Source organism: Corapipo altera, unplaced genomic scaffold, assembly GCF_003945725.1.
Source record: "Corapipo altera isolate COAL_440 unplaced genomic scaffold, ASM394572v1 61411, whole genome shotgun sequence".
NCBI lineage: Eukaryota > Metazoa > Chordata > Aves > Passeriformes > Pipridae > Corapipo > Corapipo altera.
The window spans coordinates 15,050,973-15,071,955 of NW_020884875.1; the positions used below are offsets into that span (position 1 = coordinate 15,050,973).

Here is a 20,983-nt window from a genome sequence, read left to right on the forward strand (position 1 = left end):
GCACTCGACGTTTCAAAGCTTCATTTATCTAGGTAAACCATCTATACATTCATCTAAATTCCCGGAATTCTCCTCCCCTGTCTCAGGACTCATTTACATAGATAAAGCTGTACGCCTTAATAATTGGGCATGCCTCATACAGTTTGGGGAATAGTCTCAAGAGGGTCTCTGGTGGTCATTTGGGGAATAGCGCCCACCTCACTTTATCCTTTCACGGTCACAAGTCGCCTGAGAACGTGAGTCCAGAGTTGGTTCATGTCCTGCTGGCTTGGTTGAACAATTTGTCTCCTGGATCAGGAAACTTTTTTATGGTTTATGAAACTTCAACCAATGGGTCTCAGTTTCTCTTGTTTCAGTTGAAATACTGCAAACAATATTCCTTTTGAGTATTTATGTCATCAGTTCCCTGCAGTCCCCTCAGTGCCCTCAGGCCACACCCCAGTGCCCTCAGCCCCTCCCTGGTCCCCTCAGCCCCTTGCCAACCATCAGTGTCCCCAGCCCTCACCTCAATCCCTTCAGTCCTCCCTTCTGCCCCTGCCATCCCACAGCCCCCAGCCTCCACCATCCCCCTGAGCTACCTCTCAGCCTCCTCAGCCACCCACCGGCCCCTCAGCCTCACCGACCGTTCAGCAGCTCCCTCGTCCGTCCCTTCAGTCCCAGCGTCCCTGGGGAGGATGGTGCCCTGGTGCCACCAGCAGCTCCCACTGCTCACATGAGGGGATGGGGGGCACAAGCAGGAAGGGGGTCAGACCTAATGGGACCTGCAGAAAAATTGCTTGGCAGCCCCCGTGTCAGTGAGAGGGCATCCCTGCCCAGCTGTGGTCATGGCAGGCCAGCTGTGCTCACTCTGGTGAGGTGCTGGGCACTGTGTGGGTCAATGGTAGCACAGCTCATTGACCACTCCTCAGGCGCAAAGGTCACCTATGCCAGGTACATCAGAGCATTACCTCTGTCTTGAAGCAGTGCTGGTCAATGACTGCAGATCCTCATTACTGCAGGAAAAAAAAATCAGCAAGGAATCTTCTGTGGCAGAACAAAGGGAATATGAGTGAGGTGGTCACCCTAAAACAGGTTAAGGGACTTTCATAAAGGCCTCAAAGACATTTATGCTCTTGACTCAGAATGCAAAAGGGGAGTTTTTTGTGTTTTCTTCGGTTTTTCTTGTTGTTGTTTTGGGTTTTTTGTTGTTGGAGGGTTTTTTCTTATTTGGTTTTGGTTGGTTGGTTGGTTTTTTATTGTTATTTAGGGCATTCTGTGTTTTTGTTTTTTTGGGGGTTTTTTGTTTGGTTGGGTTTTTTGTTTGTTTAGGGTTTGCTGGGTTTTTGGTGGTGGTGGTTTGTTTGGGTTTTTTTGCATGCATGCTGACTAATTTGGGGATTGAAGGTAAATTCCTTCTATAATATGGGGTATGGAAGAGACTGGCCTTCAGTTAGCAATATGTCAGTGAGACAGAGCTGAGCCATTCGTCAAAAGACGAACAGCCCTGTAATATGTGAGCAGTCTCTGGCTGAAATTTAGTAGAACCAAATTAGCCCAGATTGACAAGAAGGTACTGAAGAGTGAAGAGTTTAATCCTCTGGTACAGTATTGCATGGACTTTGGGATCACTCTCATTGCAAGTAGTTTGTGTTTCCAGCAGAAGAGGTCTATTTGCAAAATGCACATGCGGTGGGGACAGCACGTCCACTGTCACCTGCAAATATTGTGGCTGTCTGCTCCACTTAACCTTAGCTATGGATACTTGTAGGGGCTGTGGGATTAAAGCTTACAGAAGAATATCTACCGAACAGTCTGCCTGGGCTAGCACTTTTGCTCTTGCCCTGAAAAAAATGATTATTCCCTGGATTCACGGCAGGAAAATCAGACAAACCTGCATAAACACCGCTGACTGCTGCTCCCTGCCCTGGTTCCAGCCAGAGAGGGTGGAGGTTGGATAAACTCACAGACGGATGGTGGGCCAAGTGTGTGTGATGCTTTTGCCTGCAGATGTGGAGCAGGAGGTACAGTGGCTCTGCAGCTGGTGGGAGTGAAGCAGAGCAGCAGCCAGCACCAGTTCCAGCAGTGAAATTTTACTAAGAAAATTGGTCTGAGTTTACAAACAGGTGGTCTGGCACAGGGCCAGTGCAGAAATGCAGCTTTGCTGTCTTTCCTCTAAGCGACATCACACACTGGCTTGGAATTTAGAGCCCCACTGATGATCTCACGGAAAAGTTCGTCAGGGAAAAGGGTTCAACCTGCTTTGTAAGAAACAGGCCTAACAAACTATCAGAGGTCTCAAAACACTGTTTCGTCATGCTGGAGTTCTTACACATGAGGGGTCTTTTATCTTTAACAAAATATTCACTTAAACAAAATAAGCAGACCAAGCATGCTCAGTCTGCTCAGGCACACAGTGACATCTTCAAAGGCACTGAGGTGCCCATTACAATCAGCTGGAAGCAATGTCTGAGACTTTTTTCTAAGGTCTAATCAAAAATCCCTGATTTGCAAACTATCTCAAGCAAATTGCTGCTTACTCAGGCAAATGCTTGAAAACTGCACATTACTATGGTATAGCTACATTCAGATTTATCTGTGTAGGTCATTTATCACCTCAAATAGCTGCAGAATCAGAACAGATGTCTGGAATGCTAAAGTCAGGTTAATTTTACTTATATTGTAGTTTACAGCCTTTCAACAGTTTTTTCTTCTCATGTGCCCTGCTGCCCCTTCTTTGTCATTTCACAAGCAAAATCAGTCACTAGTCTAGTGGCAGAAGCTACTAGACTAAAACCTAAAACCAAGCTTTTTGTCATAATGAGTAGTAAGCCATAGCTGTGCCATCCTTCAGTTTCTTCTATAAAACAGAGATGATTGCATTTTCTTATTTATTAAGGCCGTTAAGATGAATACAGGAAGGGGTGGAAGCACTCAGATGTTATCATGAGGCTTCACATGACAAATAAATATTTTGCTGCTACACCAGTCTACATTTCAGAAGTCTGAAAACATCTGAAAACCCCCCCACTTCCATGAAGAGCTTCCAATCTGAAAGTCTTTGTGGCTATCCACCTCTGCTCTACATGAGATAAAAACTCATAAAGATATGATAGCAACAAACTTTAAGAGGTCATGATAATGCCTACAGGAATGAGATCTAGTTACTGAGATTCATTTTGAAAAACCAAAGCCACAACAAGCATTGTATGTCCAGAACAGCTCAGGATTGGTCTCATGTTCACCCACCTCACCGACAGTATTTCTAATTACTTTCTATACGTGCATCAATTTCAGTTGGGTTTTTTTCAGTCTTAGATTCCAGCAGTTTGTTTTATTTTAAAATGTCAGCTATTCTAATACCCTGTAAAGACACAAATCTGAAAGAACGGTTGCTTTTGAGAAAGCCAGTAAAGGTATGAACGCAGACATCACCTGTGCAACTTAACAGAGCCTATCTACAAATAGCAGAGCCAGAGAGAATTACTTCAGGGCTAAAAGCACTATCCTTCCGGACCAGTTTGGACTTTGCCAGCAGCACAGTGCATCCCAAGGCACGGCCGTGCTCGGCTGCCCTCCCAGCTCAGCGGGAGCCGGCAGCCTCAGAGCAAAACAAACGCGGTTCTGTTCATACAGCTACAGGCTGGCTTCCATTACCTCCTTCCCTTTCCTCTTGGTTATTCTGTCTTTCCCGTATGTCTCCACAGGAAGAAATCAATATCTGGTCTTTCAGGTGAGGGGGAAAGACCTCTTCTGACCACTCCTGGCTGAAGTTTCAAACTCAGGAACGGGGAGGAGAAACGACCCTGACACTCCAGTCTTGTACTTTCCCCGATGGAGCAGTTTCCGACAGCGGAGCGGCGCCTTTCCGCCGGGCTCGCCCGTACTCAGGACAGCCATGCCGGGACAGCGCCTGGCAGCGCCGCGCTCCCCGCCGGACTCTCCTCTGCAGTCCCAGATGGCTCCTCGCCACCGCTTTAGCGCCGTCACATTCCCGCGGCCCCCCGCGGAGCCCGGCGTGCCCGAGGAAAGCCCCCGCAGAGCCCCCGCTCCAGGGGCCGGACCGACCCCGAGGGGGCCGGGGCTGCCGCTCCGAGCCCGGCGCTGCCCGGGGTGGTGCCGCGCTGCAGGACAGCGCACACCGGGACAGTCGCGGCCCATTCACCCGGCCGCCGGCGGGGGGAAGGCGAGGGAAGGCGGCGGGAGCCTCTGGCACCGCGCCGGGGCTGCGAGCGGCGCTGGCAGCCCGGCGAGACACGGCGCCCCTTCCCCGCCGAGCCGTCAGCGAGGAGAAGTGCCCGGTGCCCTCCGGGACCAGCTGCTTCCCGGCGGGAAAAGCCGAGGAGCTGCGGTGCTTACCCGCGTGTCGCAGTCACGCCCTGCTCTCTCCTCTCCAGCTTCAGGGCGCTCTGACCGGGGCTGGAGACCTGCAGCCCTGCCGGCAGCCCCTCCCTGGCGAGTAGCATCCTCACCCTTCAACGTTGCTACGTCCTCTGTCCTCCCCGTCAGCGTCGCTCCGCCCTGGGAAGGCAGCGGAGCTCGTGTGGCGGGGAGGCGGTGACGCCGTGACACCCTCCCTTCGCCCCTCCATCTCTCCCTGCTGAGCGCCCGCGGCCGGTGGGGATGGGCCGTGTGCGGGCTTAAGGGCATCCCTCTGTTGGGACGGGAAGGCGAGGTTCGTGGCAGCGATGTGAGGAGGAGGAGGTTCGCAAACCCCTAGAGTTTCGCTTCTCCCTCCGTGGCGTTTCCCCTTCCGCTTTATTTTCGAAGAGCGTAAGGGTGTAACTGTGATATCCAGCAGTGGGTGTCGCTATTTTGTTACAGAAGTTTTCCCTGGATTATTTGCTTGTTGTTGGATCGTGCTCCCCCCGTCACGGTAAAAGTTTAAAAAAAAAAACCCAAAACCAAACCAAACCCTGCCGGTTACTTTGGTATGTATGCCTCTGTCTTAAAAAGACACTGAGAAGGTTAATTAATCAGTATTTGAGAAGTGCTCTTGTGTTTAAAAGTACCATGTGACGTTTAAACTGGTCTCTGCTCATTCTGTTCCCAGACTTTTTTGTAGAATGTATGCCAGTGCTCTCTGGACCCAAATGGTGACTTGGGCTATACTGTCTAGCTTTCTGGAAAGAAAGCAGATTCACCCACCCTGACTGTGTTCAAAGGACTGAATGGTTGTAAAAAGAGAGGATTTCCCAGCTACACTGAGCCAGCTACCTGAATTGGTGATTACAAAAAACCAACTTAGCATGTGAGAAGTGCTGTAACATAGAACTAGGTTTGAATTTCAGAGTCTTTTACAGTTGGGCTGCTAATACTAATACTGTAAGGCATTTTAAATCAATAAATACTCTTTAATAGGAAAAAATAGAAAAGCTTAGTTATGGTACATTATTCAGCATAGATATTGTTAGATATTCTGGCAAGTTTGTCAGCAGAACCATCCCAAAACAAGACATTTTCTCATCTACCTCTAATGCAGCTGAGGTAGTAGAAGCACGGATTTGGATTTGCCAGAAAGTGGATGGAGGTAAAGTGTACAGGTAGAATTATGCTTCCCACACAAAATGGATCATCTACCAGAAGTTCACAGAAAGAGAAGGGTATCATTTACGTGGTGATGATTAGGGCTGTTCCATTTTTAACATGCTTGTCTCTTGCACATTTGCTATGTTAATTATTGCATCTTTTGATTTTGGCTGCTTGGCTTTCTTGGGTGAAACCGGAGGAAGGAGGGAAGTCTAAATTTTTCTTCGGCATCAGAAACTGTTGAAGACCAGGGAAATAAATGGATAAAGTGATTGCTGCCACACTGAACAACAGTCACCTTGTCACTCACATGGGCCAGTAAATTCAATGCCTGTGTTGCAATGACAGTGTGTGACCCTAACTTCAATGTGTTGTTATAGCAACTTCTGCTGCTGCTTCTGACATCTTTCAATATTGGTGGAAGATGACATAACCTAAAATTGTGGCTTCTGCAAAGGACTGGTTATCAAACACTTCTTCTGAAGTACCTACTAAAGGGCATTCACAATACTAATACTACCGGTAGCTCTCTTAAATTGTGCTTTAACTCAAATATTGTCAATACAGTTCTGCTAGTAATACTTCATGAAAGAAGATAAAAAATCCTGAGCACTCTTGTGCTTTCAGCAGGCTAACAGGGCTTGCTAACCAACAAATGTCTCCAGTGGAGGCAGTAATACTGACCACTTTTAGCAGCAGTCCGAGCAAAGGTGGCTATAAACCAGAACTCTGACAAGCCTCCATCTATTAGTGTGACTACATTGTGGATAAAGGTAATATCCAGCTGCAGAGAAAAAGGAGCTTGAGACAGCAATTGTTTTATACCTCTTCTATCTAGATTTCTGAAAGTATGTCTGTGTTATTAACAGCTAGTTTACTAAATAAATACTGACCTACTATGTCTGCTCTCAACTCAGATAATGAAAACAGCAGCAGGCCTTGTGCACAATTTGCCTGTGGAAAATGCCTACACACAGTTATTCTTACTAGAACAGTTCTGTTTATAAAATGTTTAGAATAAACTGTCAGCAGTAGCACATTTTGGTCAAGGAGGGGTTTTGTTTTTTGAAGAGAAAAGTCCTAATGTTCCCTTAATTCATGTATTGGGGAAGTACATGTACAATGAGATTCAGCAAAATTTTTAAAGAGATCAGCAGAACCAAGCAAGAATAAAAACACTCTCTAGCATACTGCTAACAGAGCCAAAAATGGATCAAGGTTTCTTCCTTGCTTTGGTTAGATGCCTTTGGGGGAAAATACCTGGCTTATATTTCATGTGGCTTTGAGCATAGACCTTGATATGGAATTAAACAACTAATGCACATTGGATTGCTACAGACTGTATGCAATTTTACATAATAGAAGTCAATGCTTTAGGTAAGTCAAATTAAATACACTTAAATAATTCTATGTAGAATTTATCTTACTTATTTGCTATCATTAACATCGTGCAGAAAATTACCTTACAGAAATAATAAAAGTAAATGTCATTTATTATCCTTTTTACCCTCATGTTTTCTTACAGTACCCAGTGTTTTAAAATTTCTCCTACATTTTAGCTGTATTTCATCCTTTGAGGTCTGAGTTTAGTACTGTGGGATGCTGACCTGAACTTTCATTGGTTAACTAATTAAACCTGTTCCATTAATATCAACAGCAACAGAGGTTGAACTCTGCAGGGTCTTCCTGCTAACACTGTCAGTAGAAAAGAGCTGAGCAATGTAGGCTGTTGGCTGTACCCAGAGTTGGTTGGTGTGAGATCCCCCTACAGATTGTTTTCCTGTGCACGTATGCTAGAGGAAGACCTATTTAGTCTCAGCAAGGCACCCACTAGAAAATGAAGACTCAGTCTCAATTAGCAAACCAGTTAGGAGTATTCTGTAAACATAGAATAGGATGGGAGAGCACTATTAGGGGGTGATATGATTGTATTGGATTTGACAATGATGAAGATGATAAGGTTGGGTGCCTATGGGCAAAGACCAGAGGGAAGGTCAGCAGGGTGGATGTTGTGTTGGTAGTCTGTTACAAACCACCCAACTATGAACAGATAGGTGAGGCACTCTACAAGCAGCTGGGAGAAGTCTCACATTCACTTCTGAGCAACTTCAACTTGCCAGATGTTTGCTGGAAATACAACACAGCAGAGAGGAAGAAGTTCAGGAGGTTCCAGGAGTGTGTGGAACTCAACTTGCTGAGACAACTGGTGAAAGAGCCCACCAGAGGAGGTGCCCTGCCAGGCCTGCTGTTTGTGAATGGGCTGGTTTTGACTGCAGTAGAGTTAACTTTCTTCACAAGAGGCTGTGTGGACTGTGTTTTGGCTGAACACAGGGTTGATAATATAGAGATGTTTTTGTTGTTGCTGAGCAGTGCTTGTGCAGAGCCAAAGCCAAACTCAAAGCCAAAGCCTGTTCTGCTTTCCCTGTTCCCACACTGGTGAGGAAGTTGGGGGTGCAGGGAAGGTTGGGAGGAGACACAGCCAGGACAGATGACCCAAACTGACCAAAGGGATATTCCAGACCATACGGCATCATGCTTACTATATAAAGTGAGGGGAAGAGGGAGGAGTGATAGTGTTTGTGTTCCCAGGTCACCATTATATGTGATGGTGCCCTGCTCTCCTGGAGATGACTAAACACCTGCCTGCCCATGGGAAACAGTGAATGGATTCCTTGCATTGCTTTGCTTGTGTGTGCAGCTTTTACTTTCCCTATGAAACTGTCTTTATCTCAACCCATGAGTTTTCTGGCTTTTACCCTTCTGATTCTCTTCCTGATTCTTCTGGTGGAGGAGTGAGTGAGTGGCTCCGTGGGGGTTGGTGGCTGGCTGGGGTTAAACCACAACAGTGAACAAAGGACTAGTGGGTGATGTGGTGGTCAGTGGCCGTCTTGGGCAGAGTGACCACAAAAGGTTAGTTTTCAATACTGGGTGAAGTAAGGAGAGACACCAGCACCCACTTCCAGTGGGCAGACTTTGGCTGTTTAGGACATTGATTGACAGAGTCCCTTGGGAGCCAGTTGTGAAGGGCAAAGGAGTCTAGGAAGGCTCAACGTTCTTTAAGAAGGAATGACTAAATTTTCAGGAGCAGGCTGCCCCCACGTGTAGAAAGACAAGTCATCTCTAAAAAGACTGGCCTGATTAAACAGAGAACTCAGGCTGGAATTTAGGGCGAAAAAGAGAATCTATTGTCTCTGGAAGGAGGGCCAGGTAACTTGGGAGGACTATAAGAATGTTGCAAGATCATGTAGGGAGAAAATTAGGAGGGCCAAAGCCAAACTAAACTTTGATTTGGCCACTGCAGTTAAAGACAACAAGTTTGTATAAATACACTGGCAGCAAAAGGAGGGTCAAGGAGTGTCTCCATCATCTGTTGAATGCAGAGGGCAGTGTAGTGACAAAGGGTGAGGAAAAGGGTGAGGGTACTTAATGCTTTCTTTGCCTTGGTCTTCAAAATCAATACCACTTGTCCTCAGGGTACCAAGCTTCAGAAATTCCCAGAGCTGCAAATTGGTGATGGGAAGATGAGCAAAGCCCCAGTAATCCAGGAGACAGTTAGTGACCTGCTATGCCAATCAGACATTCACAAGTCCATGGGCCCTGGGGGGATCCAGCCCAGACTAATGACAGAGCTGGCAAAAGAACTTGCCAAACCACACTCAATCACCTACCAGCAATCCTGGTTAACCAGAGAAGTTCCAGACGACGGCAATTAGCAAATGTGACGCCCATTTACAAGAAGGGTTGAAAGAATGATCCAGTGAACTAGAGGCCTGTCAGTCTTACCTCAGTTCCAGGCAAGGTTATGGAACAAATCCATAACCCACATTACACAGCATGCAGGATAACCAGGGGATCAAGCCCATCCAACACGGATTTATGAAAGGAAGGTCCTGTTTGACCAACCTGATCTCCTTCTATAAAAAAGTGACCCACTTAGTAGATGAGTGGAAGGCTGTGGAAATTTCTACCTGGACTGCAGTAAAACCCTTGATACTGTTTCCCACAGCATCCTCCCAGAAAATGTCACTGCTCGCAGCTTGAATGGGTAAAAAACTGGCTGTATGGCTGGGCCTAGAGAAGGGTGGTGAATGGAACTAAATCCAGTTGGTGGCTGGTCACCAGTGGTGTTCTCCAGGGCTCAGTACTGGGCCCATGTCTTGGGTTCTGTTTGACATCTTTATTGATGATCTGGATGTGGGAATTGAGTGCACTCACAGTAAATTTGCAGATGACAACAAGTTGGGTGGCAGTGTTGATCTGCTGGAGGGTAGGAAGGCTCTGCAGAGGGATTTGGACAGACTTGATCAATGGGCTGAAGCCAATGGTATGAGGTTCAACAAGGCCAAGTGCCCCATCCTGCACTTGGTCACGGCAACCCCAGGCAGCGCTACAGGCTGAGGGAGGAGTGCCTTGAGAGCTGTTCATCAGAAAGGGACTTGGGGGTGCTGGTCAAAAGCAGCTGAACATGAGCCAGCAGTGCCCAGATGGCCAAGAAGGCCAATGGCATCCTGGCCTGCATCAGAAATAGTGTGACCATCAGAACTAGGGCAGTGATCATTCCCCTGTATGCAGCATTGGTGAGGCTGCACCTCGAGTATTGCATTCAGTTTTGGGCCCTTCACTTAAAAAAAGGCATTGAGGTGCTGGAGCGTGTCCAGGGAAGGGCAACAAAGCTTGTGAAAGATTTAGATAACATCTTATGAGAAACAGCTGAGGGAGCTGGGTTTGTTTAGTCTTGAGGAGGCTCAGTGGGGACCTCATTGCTCTCTACAAGTACGTGAAAGGAGGTTGTAGTGAGGTGGGGGCCAGTCACTTCTACCATGCCTGCAGTGAGAGGACAACAGGAAATGGCCTTAAACTAACAGGGGAGATTCAGATTAGATATTAGAAACATTTTTTCACCATGAGGGTGGTCAGGCATTGGAACAGGTTGCCTAGGAAGGTGGTGGAATCACCATCCCTGGTGGTGTTTAAGAGGTGTCTCGATCTGGCACTTAGGTGATGGTTTAGTGGTTCAGGGGTTTCAGTGTTAGTGCTGGGTGGATGGTTGAACAACCTTAAAGGTTTCTTCCAGCCTTGATGATTCTATGATTCTATAGCTGTGACTGGTCACTGCTGAAGTTGTAGTCTTCTTTGGTAGGATGCATTCCAGGGACCAGTACTGTACTCTACTAAGCTTTTGGTCTTTATTTGAAATTAAAGAATAGGCAATAACTGGACCATAACTTACAGCTGAACTTCCTAAGAAAAGTGAGCTTTAGGATGCAATTTTTCTACTTTTACCATACTTTCATGTGAAATACCTGTTTTAAGCTTGGTATCCAACAGTCATTTTGATGTTCTAGCATCTATTACTTAGTGGGTCCTCCTGATTAAAATTCTGCATTTCTTTATATAAACAGTACCTGCAATGAGAGCCCCGTAAGATACATGACCCAGTAAGATTAGGCCTTCATCTATGTTTTGTGAAACTGTCAAAACATCTAACACATTAACATATTGCAGAATATGTAGTGCAAAAATTGCAGAATATTTAGAGCAAAAATTGCAGAAGTAGGTCCCACTGGTAACAAACTGACACCACTAATTCCCAAAGACCAAAGTCTGCGTGCCCCTCACTGCTAACTAGCTAAATCTGTAATGGGAAATTACTGTTAATATTGAAATTAATAAGAATATTACAGTCTCTATTTACTGGGGATGTGAAAGCTACTTAATTGAACTGACATTTCTTAGGTGACCCTGTCTTGGAAGGAGGGCTGGACTAGATGATCTCCTGAGGTCCCTTCCAATCTCAACAATTCTTGTTTCTTTTGCCACCTGAGACACATTTGTTACTTAGTTCTGTTGCTGTGAAATAAAAAAATGTGATCTTATTTAGAAGGTGTAAGTTGAAATAATTTTTCTCTCAAAATTAGTAGTACAACAATCCAAAATATCTGGCTATATAAAAACCGAAGCAATTCAGATATGTTTGTAACAAGAAAACAAATTTATTGATTTTAAAAGACAAGACACAATTTTGTTTTGAAAAACACAAGAAAGCTAGCCTGAGTTCAAGTCTGAAATATTCAGAAAAATCCTACTGTCTTTAGTATGTTCCAGTCATTTTTTTAAACAACACACTAAAAGTTAATATATATTTTTATAATTATAAAAGGTCCCCAGTTATTGTACAGTACACAATACAAATTGCCCATAAACTATTATTTAGCTCCTGCCAGTTTTGAGAGGACATTATATACTAAAAGATTTAGCATTTGTCACAAAAATCACATCAGGAAATACGTATTTACAAAATCAAATACATTATACAAAAAAAACCATCACGTTATTCTGTAAAGATGTCTTCTTTAAATAATTAAAAAGTATATTCAACTGTAGCCCAAAAACTGGAAAAGAACATTACATTATCTCACACATACAATCTACAAAAAGTTGCTTACCTCATTTACATAATATATTCAGTCAACTGGAAAATAAGAGTTTGAATATGTCCTAGTGTTATGATGTTTCTGTGCTGTGGGATTGGATAATGTAATCTGCCACTTACTAAGTGAAATTTAAATGATGGCACTTAAAAAAAATACAGTATAAAATAAATGCAACAAAGGAAGTTTCCTAGAAGGTAAGAAAGCCCTGAGTGATGATAAAATTACTGATTGGTAGCTCTAGAATTAACCTAATTAAAGTTTACCACCTCAGGCACAATTTTCCAAGTTTTTGAAAGGCACTCAAAGTTTCTTTAACAGCCTCATTGGTTATTAACTGTAAATCCAAATTTTCAGTGGGGATGAGTGGAGATGGGCAACTTGCTTTGGTACAAAGTGGTATTTTCCTAACATATTTTAAATTGCTTAACTGCGTTACTCTAAGATGGATATTTAATGTTTAAATACAAGGCAATCACTTTAATATTGTATAGAAGGAAACTTTAATTGGGGAACCCATTAAGTATTCTTTGTGTAAAAAGATTTCGCTGGTATCAGAAAGTCAAAAAAAAAATTGAACTGAGTTCCTGGTAAATACCAATCTATGCAATGTTGTTCCTCTGAACTCTAAATTCCTCTTACAAAGACATTTATTATTTCAGAGTAAAATTAATCCAGAATTAAAACTCCTGTAAGATGTTTGCACTATAATCAAGAAAGTGCTTAAGAACAAAGAACATTTTCCTGAATTAGTGTTAAGTGAGGCTCATTTGATGCCCATAGGCTTGTTCTGGGCCTTGTTTTCTACAGTGAATTTCAGCCTTAATGAGTAATCTCCAAGAACAATTCTTACCAAATATTTAACTACTCAGGGCTTCCAATTCCAAAATGCCAATTTATTTTTTCAACAGGAAAAGGAAAAAAAAATCAGAATAAAACAAGAGTTAAAATGATCATTTTCAAACTAAGGCATATTTTACTTCAAACAAACACTAGGCAGTCACTTTGTAAGTGGCTTTTACTATTTCTTAGTTAAACTGGTAAATTAAACTCAGGTCTACTGGCACATAAAATCACTAGCAGCAATGATCAAGGCATGCAAACTCAGAAGCATTTACAGTAAATTATGAATAAAAAAAGTTGTTAAATTAAAACCCTTTGAGTATTGCATTTGTTATTTAATTATGCATTAATTTGCATTAACTGACTAAAAATGTTTACAACTCACTTGCACTATACTACTGACGTAATTCCCTTAAATAATTTAAAATGATACCCTTTCTCTTTGCCCTCAGCTAGACTTAAATAAGTACAGCTGCTTTAGTGTTTGCTGACTCACTGATATTGCAAGAAACCAGTAGAAAATGTACTCTCACTTAGTAAGGTGGCATCAGTATCTCTAAGTTAAAAGAATCTTTACTTGCTGCTACGCTTGTTCCCTTGTTCTTATAAGCAGTAATTGTAAGAACATAGGGGCTTCCTAAAATATTTGCTCGTGCAATTTCTAGGTTGCTCTTAAAATTCTGACATTCAGTAAGGGCCATCCAAACTGTACCCTTGTATGTGAAATTTAATAAAATACCTTAATCTTTTAGCTAGTCATTATTGCAGTGACTGAGTTTTAAAAGGAATATCAATATAATTGTGCACTTTTTGTTCCCGTTTCTCAAAAACACTGCCAAGAATTTCAATGCAAACACACTTATTCTGCAAAATTTATTATTACTAAGCCTTCTTTTAATCCTAAAGATTCTCTTTTACAGTACCAGAGTATTCCAATACTAACCTACCTTAGGAGATTTTCAAAATAGCTGAATATATTTTCTAAACCTTTATCTTCTAAAGGCATCTTAAAGTAGACAACTTCTTATTTGTAGAATCATATGTTTGATTTTCTTTATAAATATATGCAACTATGAAAACCAGGGAGCTGAAGTACTGTTTTCTATTAGACAGTACACATCAATGGCAGTGAATATTTTGCCTACATCTATTCAGCCTCCTAGTAATAAAAAACATCCCCATATAGTATGCAAGTATTTACTTACACATAATTAAAAAAAGTTTACAACACTATCAGCTATTCAAAGTATATTGTCAATGGACTAATTAAATTATCTAAAAATCTTTGTTCCCATCATGTTACTTACAATGCTCAAAGGGTTAATGCAAGGCATTTTATCAAATTAATTTTCTAATACTAGAACTAAGCACTGTGTGTTTATGCTTCTATTCCAGTTTTTATTGTCTCTGTTAAATCACCAAACCAATTAGCAGAGATACTAGAATTCCATGTATTGATTTGTTTTAAACCATACACAAAGACCATGTCCTGTTAGTGTGACAAGGGCCCAATTTTCAGAAATTCACACTGCTCTCTCAAATTAATATTTTAAACTCTGAAATTATTGTTGTATACTTCTATTACTAATAAATATTTTTTTTGTTAGCATGTTTATGGCTCTCAGTGGTTGGGGTTTTTTTGTAAAAACATTCTGAATTAAACTGGACTGCAGTGCATCTCTAACATAAAATTTCCTAAACAGTGCAGACATCAATTGGTGGGAACGACAATGATATCAGACCATTTCTCCTATGAAAACAAGGTGAAAAAAATAAGTGTTTCAGATATTTAAAAATACCTTGCTTTAAATTAAATTTGTATATAGACCTATGCCTTTCTGAATGACAGAACATTATCTTTTTTCTTTTTTTTGACCTAAAGGCATTAATGCTGTAAATCATCATCTTATAGGCAAATAATTTAACAACTATTTTCCAAATTTTTATGGAACTTTTTAAAAATGAAGGTGCTTAGAGCACACTACAGTACAAGAGAAAAATAACTGAAAAAAAGAGAAGCTTTAAAACTAGTTTACCATGAGAAAGATGGAAATGTACCAACAAATTTTAATAAATGTAAAACTTTTGAAAATTGGGCCCTACTTTTGAAAAGGTAGTTCAACAAGACCTCTTCCCCCACACTGTTCACTGTGCTACTTGTGCTAATGGGGGAAATGCCTCTAAAATAATTATTCTGGATTCTGTTTCAAGAGCAGATAAAACACATAAATCATGTCAGCTCTCATCATGTCTACCCTGTGGACACATGCTACACCTCTCCATAGCACTGACAATGGACTCCAGAGCTGGTGTGGCAGTGCAACCACACACTACACATTACAGAAGACAGACTGAGGTATTGGTATCTCTGTAGTTCAGTGAGTACTAAAACCCAACTATTAAATAGCAAGAGTGTGCAAAATGTTTTATCTGTTTGATTAAATTTTCAGTAAAAATAAAACAGGAAACCCCCAAATCTGTAAGTATACAATGCAGTTTACAGTAAGACAGTTGCTCTAAAAAAAATCAGGTAAAATCCTTTAGAATTTAAGCATAAGAATACAGACTCCAGTCAGTTTTCCAAACCTGGGATAGTTCCAATTTGTTTTGATAACACATTGTTTTTAGAAGCTATGAAATACATTCCCTTTTTTTGTATTCAGATTTTTGTTCAGTTTTGTTTTTCACTTTGTGACAGTGAACAACTGAATGGAGTGGGGAGCTAAATAATGAAGATACTCAAGTCCCATCATATTTAGCAATCTGTATTTACCTTTTACAATCGTACTCTTTCCTCAGCAACAACAAATTCAACATTAAACCAAGAAAGGTTAATAATAAGAAAACACAAACCAACACAAAAATTTAAACAAGTACTAGAGTATTAAAATAAAAAGCTGAAAATGAAAAAAAGTGTTGAATTATTTCACTTTATTTTACTTGTAAACATCTTATAATGCACAATGAAGGGGAGTAAATATTTATCACAGCTTAGTTTTAGCATTTTTGGTGAAGGGTACAGATGTGCTGATTTCTAAGGAAAAATCAGGACACACTGAGTGATATATGTGGCAACAAAATCTATAATGAGATTCAGTGCATTTATGAGTTTAGAAATAATGAATATAAACCTCACGTTTACTTTTTACTGAGGCAAAAGCCATCTACTGACATTAGTAGGAATTACGCCTACACAGAATGAGCTGTATGGGTTCACCATTCTGCAAAGGAATTAAAATTTATTTTTGTGCACCAATAATGTTAGGACATTTTCACTTATGTGCAGCTGTATTTGGAGCACATGTAAACTCTAGCAACAAACTTGTTTGCTATAAATACACTGTTCCATTTTACATGCTCTTCTCCTATTTGGTATATATGATTTTAAAGTCATTGTCAGACACAGTAGTTAACCAGAATAAAAGAATCCTAATTTTCTTACACAGTCTTTTCTGTAAAGTTGATCTTTTTGTGTTCTCCTTTACTTTTTGGCTTTTTTTTTCTTATTTAATTCCACTATTTAGTGTAGCAAATTCATGTGTCTGCTTAATGAAATGTTTATGAAGAAAAACTTGAGTTCTTTATTGTCAATTAATATGGTCTCTATAAACTGTTATTGTTTAACCATTAAAATGTAATATCTGGCTGATACCCCACAAAATATAGAAATTGAAAACATGCACTGCATTATGCACCTGCTCATTTATTTCTTTTTAGTTTTTAAAATTAAAAGTAGGCAAGGATTTAGAAAATATATAATCATGCTTGGGACTATGGTCAATCTATTTTGACATTTGAAGTTGGTATTAAAGCTAGTTTTGCTTTCCAAATTCCCAAGCAAATTTTATTTGTATTAAAGTGAAATCCAGCTAGAAACAAGAAAAAATAGGTTTACTGTCATTCTAAGAGGGATATTAAAATCATTTAATAATAATAAAAAAATCCTTTTATTCTTTTGAAGGCTATGTAACCTGTCCTTACTTCTTAGGGAATTTGAAAATGACAGGCACACCTTGTTGAATTAATTTAAGAGTTAAGAATAACAGAAAGTACTAAGTCTTAGCTTCAGTTCTGTTTAAGGCACCATGTAATAGCCGAGGTACAATGATCCCTGATGTACATTCTTAAATGGCAATGGTCCATCTAGCCACCTATTCAAATTCTACACAATTGGGAATAAGTACAAGTGAGGTGTGCCAGTTACACTGCCTTGTCTAATTTTTGTAAAAATTTAAATCCACTTTAACAACAAGGAAATGTTTTTGAAAGGAAAATGATGCAGGTTGCTACATTCCTTGCATTCTATAAATCATCTTTTTTAAGAGCAGCAGATTGAACCACTAGTAGGAAAAGACCTGGAATAGAAGAAAGTCATCCAAATGGAATGTTTTCCTGTATGTCCAGTTCAGTATAAGTAGCACATACACTTAAAATTAATAATAATCAAGTCACTTCTTTTTTAGCTTCAGTTTCTAACAACTACAGTGTCACTGAACAGCCAAAAGCATCTGTTCAGTGGCCTCACATATAGAATCAGTAGTCTTCAAAAGAGAGGAACTGGTATGCAAATAATATCTGAAACTGTTGATTTTAAAGGAAGCTTGCATTGTTTACATCATGGTCAGATAATTAGGTACGTTTATGCCATACAGATTACCACATTCTTTATATTTCTGTCATTTAAACACGCTTCTTCCTCACAGAAAGAAACGAGATCTTCTCAACCCTCCAGCATTATTACAAAAAAATCCCCCTGAATACTCACAATTTTATCAAAATAGTGTCTTCTCGTAGTACGATGAAAAGCACCTTTTATAACAAATTTGATACATCTGCTGTCAAATAAGTATGCCTCCAGTGTAAATCAAAGAAAATAGTTCCTTTGATATTTCACAGAAGTGCATCTAATTAAAAACCTATCTATATGAAATCAGCATCATAACTAATAATTAACATTAAAATATTTTTTAAAAACTATGAAAAAATTAAATTATTATAAGAGGACAAAACATTAACATTAAGCTTTGCAAAAATCTTGCATTTCATAAGAAGAAAACCCTCGCTACTGAGTGGCCAATGTAAAATCAATCTGTTTACAAAAAAAATTTTTTTTTTTAAACAGATCTGGCAAAACACATACACCCATTCCATTTAACTCCAACAAAATAATGATCAGAACAGCTAAATTTGACAACAGTCAACCTTCAGACTTATTATCTTTTTTCTTCTTTTTCTTTTTTTTTTTTTTTTTTTTTTTTTTTAGCTTTTTCATATTAAACCTAAAGGACTAATGCAATGGGGTGTGTGTTGGAGGCGAGGGAGGTTTCACATTAGACTGCAGTATATGTATTTCCAGTAGCACTGCATTGTCTGATAGTCTGGGTAGTTGCAACAATGTGCTCATTATGAATTGGGTTCAGGAGGTTCTGCTGTACTCCACTCTCGAGCACTGGCTGCATGCAGCCCACCTGGAATGCCTGGTTTAGCTCAGTTTTCTCTCTCTTGGCTTGTGGCTCTCCACTTTCATCCAGCTCTTCATCTATTTCACTTTCAACTTCACTGCCCTCATCTGCACAAACAAACCACTATGTAAATAGCACAAAGGGAAAAATTCTAATACAAGGGTCTTTATTTTGCAAATAATATTTGAAATACAAAACTACAAGGAAGACTAGCAATCTGCGACATAGTAGAAATTGAAAATTTTAAATTTTAATGAAAAAGTCAACTATTATCTCAAATAGGTAAATGGACTCAGCTTTAATCACGTGAGTTACATATTATTGACACAGTATGTGAAAAAAACAACTGCAACCTCAAAGAAAAGTTCTAACAAAGTGTTAAGTTCGTATTGCAAAATGTCTCATTTCTAAGACAGGATAAACAGAAGAGTTGTTACTCTTAGTTACAGACAGGGAAACTGAGGCAAGAAGATTTGTGGTGACTTGATCCCTAATTTTGACATACATTCTTATACTCATTAGTTGAGTGTTCTGAGGTTAAGTCACCCCAAATCACTCAAGAATCAGCATAAGAATGTATGTCAAAATATGGCATGAAGAGGTTATAAGGAACTCACTGCTTTTTAAATACTTGGATACAATTCTGCCTTCTTTGCTTAGTAAAACATTCACTACAGTTAAATATACAAAAGTATACTCTTGTCTTTCTTCCCACAGCTGTTACTCTCCTCTGTCCTACCAGATATAAAAAAATTCTGAACAAGAATTGGATTTTTTTTGTGACAATAATGAACATCTTTAAAATAAGGTTCTTATTTTAAAAGAAACCTACAATATTCTAGTCATCGTTACATGTGACATATTACATAGATAGCTATCATATCCATATAATAACATATCCATATAACATACACATGCACTTTAGAGGATGATACAGCTCTAAATTTGGTTTTACTGTGTTTTTAAAACATAAGGACTTCTTTTGCTCACATTACCTCTACAAATAATTATACACTGGAGATATTAAAATGCTTACCTTTATCCATATTTCCAGGGGATACAGCATTTAAATCACCAAACTGTGAAATAAACAATAAAAAAACTGGACACAGTCTTAAGCAAATGTGAACTTAGAATATCTATGCTCCACTGTGCTCCACTGGTTTCACGCTAGCATTCAAACACATGATCTTAGCTGCAACCACATCCATAGCAGAGTGATTCTTTTCCCATTCCATCTCAGTCTGGCACTTACTAAGACAATTATCACTAAGTAAACCCTCAAAAATTAAAACAGAGAACTACAAACATTTTAAAAGATTGCTTCATAAGGGCATTTGTTGCTTGAAGTGAGCTACTTCTGTGCTTTATAAAGCCATAAATTATGACGGATATACATTCTGAACTGCCAATATTTTAACAAAACCTTTTTTTAAAATTTTCCAGAGAGAATTTTATTATGCTGGAACAAAAATGAGGGTTTGTCACAGTTGCTAATCTACCTGTAAGGCAGATGAAAGGCACTGCTGAGAAAGGGTTTATAACCTGACAGCTGATTTACATCAAAATCCAGACCTCTTAAAACAAGTTTCTCATAAGCTAGGAGCCTAGCAAAATGCCACCAATGAATCTCAAATGAAAGGAGCACACTATTTAGATAAACACATTTCTAAGCAAAAATGATGACACCACTCTTTTTCAGAAGAATTTTGCCAATACTTGTGTCCAAAGGTGGGAGAAGAGGAAGGGAGAAATATGTGAGTGCTTTTCTCAGATGCAACACTATACTGTCTTACAGTGTTTGTTGGGACTGTAGTCTTCCTCTTTTATTTCAGCCACACAGCCACTGAATACACAGAAATACACAGTAATGCATTTAATGCATTACTTCTATTTTGTTCCTCACCTCACCTCACCTCACCTCTGAAAGTTCTGCAATACTTACTTCTTATTGTATTTCCATCTTCAGTATCATAAACTTTTTAGAAGACCTTATTCTACATTTATGTCTAACACATACAAGTCTGTTAAGGCAACAAGAATGTAGTAACTGTACACTTGAGTGGTACTTACTGCAAAGTAAAAGTAGGCAAAAAATGTAGGAGCATGTATACTGATGGTGGTCACTAAGCAGAAATGTTATTTAGTTTTTCTGAAACATGACACATGATATAAAATCATTTGACAAATAAAGCCGAGACATTTTCCAATTTCTCTTGAAAGTATATAGTCTATTTTTAGTATTTAATGAAGCTATCAATATATCCTGAGGGAAGAATGATAACTGATGCCAAATCAACGAGCAAAATGACTTGCAATTTATTGGTAACATAGAATAGGATAGTGACTCCCAAGTGTAAAAATGTAACAAATCCATCCTATTAACGACCATATTTTTAAATATATCCATTTTCCAGTACTTTGGATACATAATTCTTTGGTAACAATTCATGCATTCCTCACTAGCCCACTCAAAATAAAAGGTTAGATGGAGTACTGGAAAGAAGAGGGATAAAATAAACTTTGCCTTGCAGATGCCACAGATGAGTAAAAAAAATTGTTACAAATTGAGACTCTAGTTCTGCTTCTTAAACCAGTAATCTTTGAAACACATGTATGAAAATCAGACGTGTTGCAAACCTCTGTGTATGCGCTGGTTTTATTATGTGAACAGTACTGTATGAGACAAAATTCTGCACGTAAACCATCCTTCTTAAGTCAATACGTTTTGTGTGGGAATTC

At 39.9% G+C, this 20,983-nt stretch overlaps 2 protein-coding genes across 4 annotated transcripts in view; one reads left to right on the top strand and one right to left on the bottom strand.

Annotated features, from left to right (window-relative positions):
• Positions 1-712: 712 nt before the first annotated feature.
• On the top strand, positions 713-4,537 carry LOC113943170 (translation initiation factor IF-2-like). The gene is made up of 2 exons (XM_027634579.1): positions 713-850; positions 3,684-4,537. Exon 2 carries the CDS (start codon positions 3,875-3,877, stop codon positions 4,535-4,537), a length of 663 nt encoding a protein of 220 aa, XP_027490380.1. The 5' UTR covers positions 713-850; positions 3,684-3,874.
• Positions 4,538-11,478: 6,941 nt separating this feature from the next.
• RFX3 (regulatory factor X3) overlaps positions 11,479-20,983 on the bottom strand; it is a 106,659-nt gene continuing 97,154 nt past the window's right edge. For all 3 annotated transcript variants that reach the window (XM_027634701.1, XM_027634699.1, XM_027634700.1), the window contains 2 exons: positions 19,278-19,320; positions 11,479-18,348 (listed from right to left, as the gene is read on the bottom strand). In XM_027634701.1, coding sequence (XP_027490502.1) covers positions 18,110-18,348; positions 19,278-19,320 — 282 coding nt within the window. In that variant the 3' untranslated portion in view covers positions 11,479-18,109. The remainder of the gene's footprint in view (positions 18,349-19,277; positions 19,321-20,983) is intronic.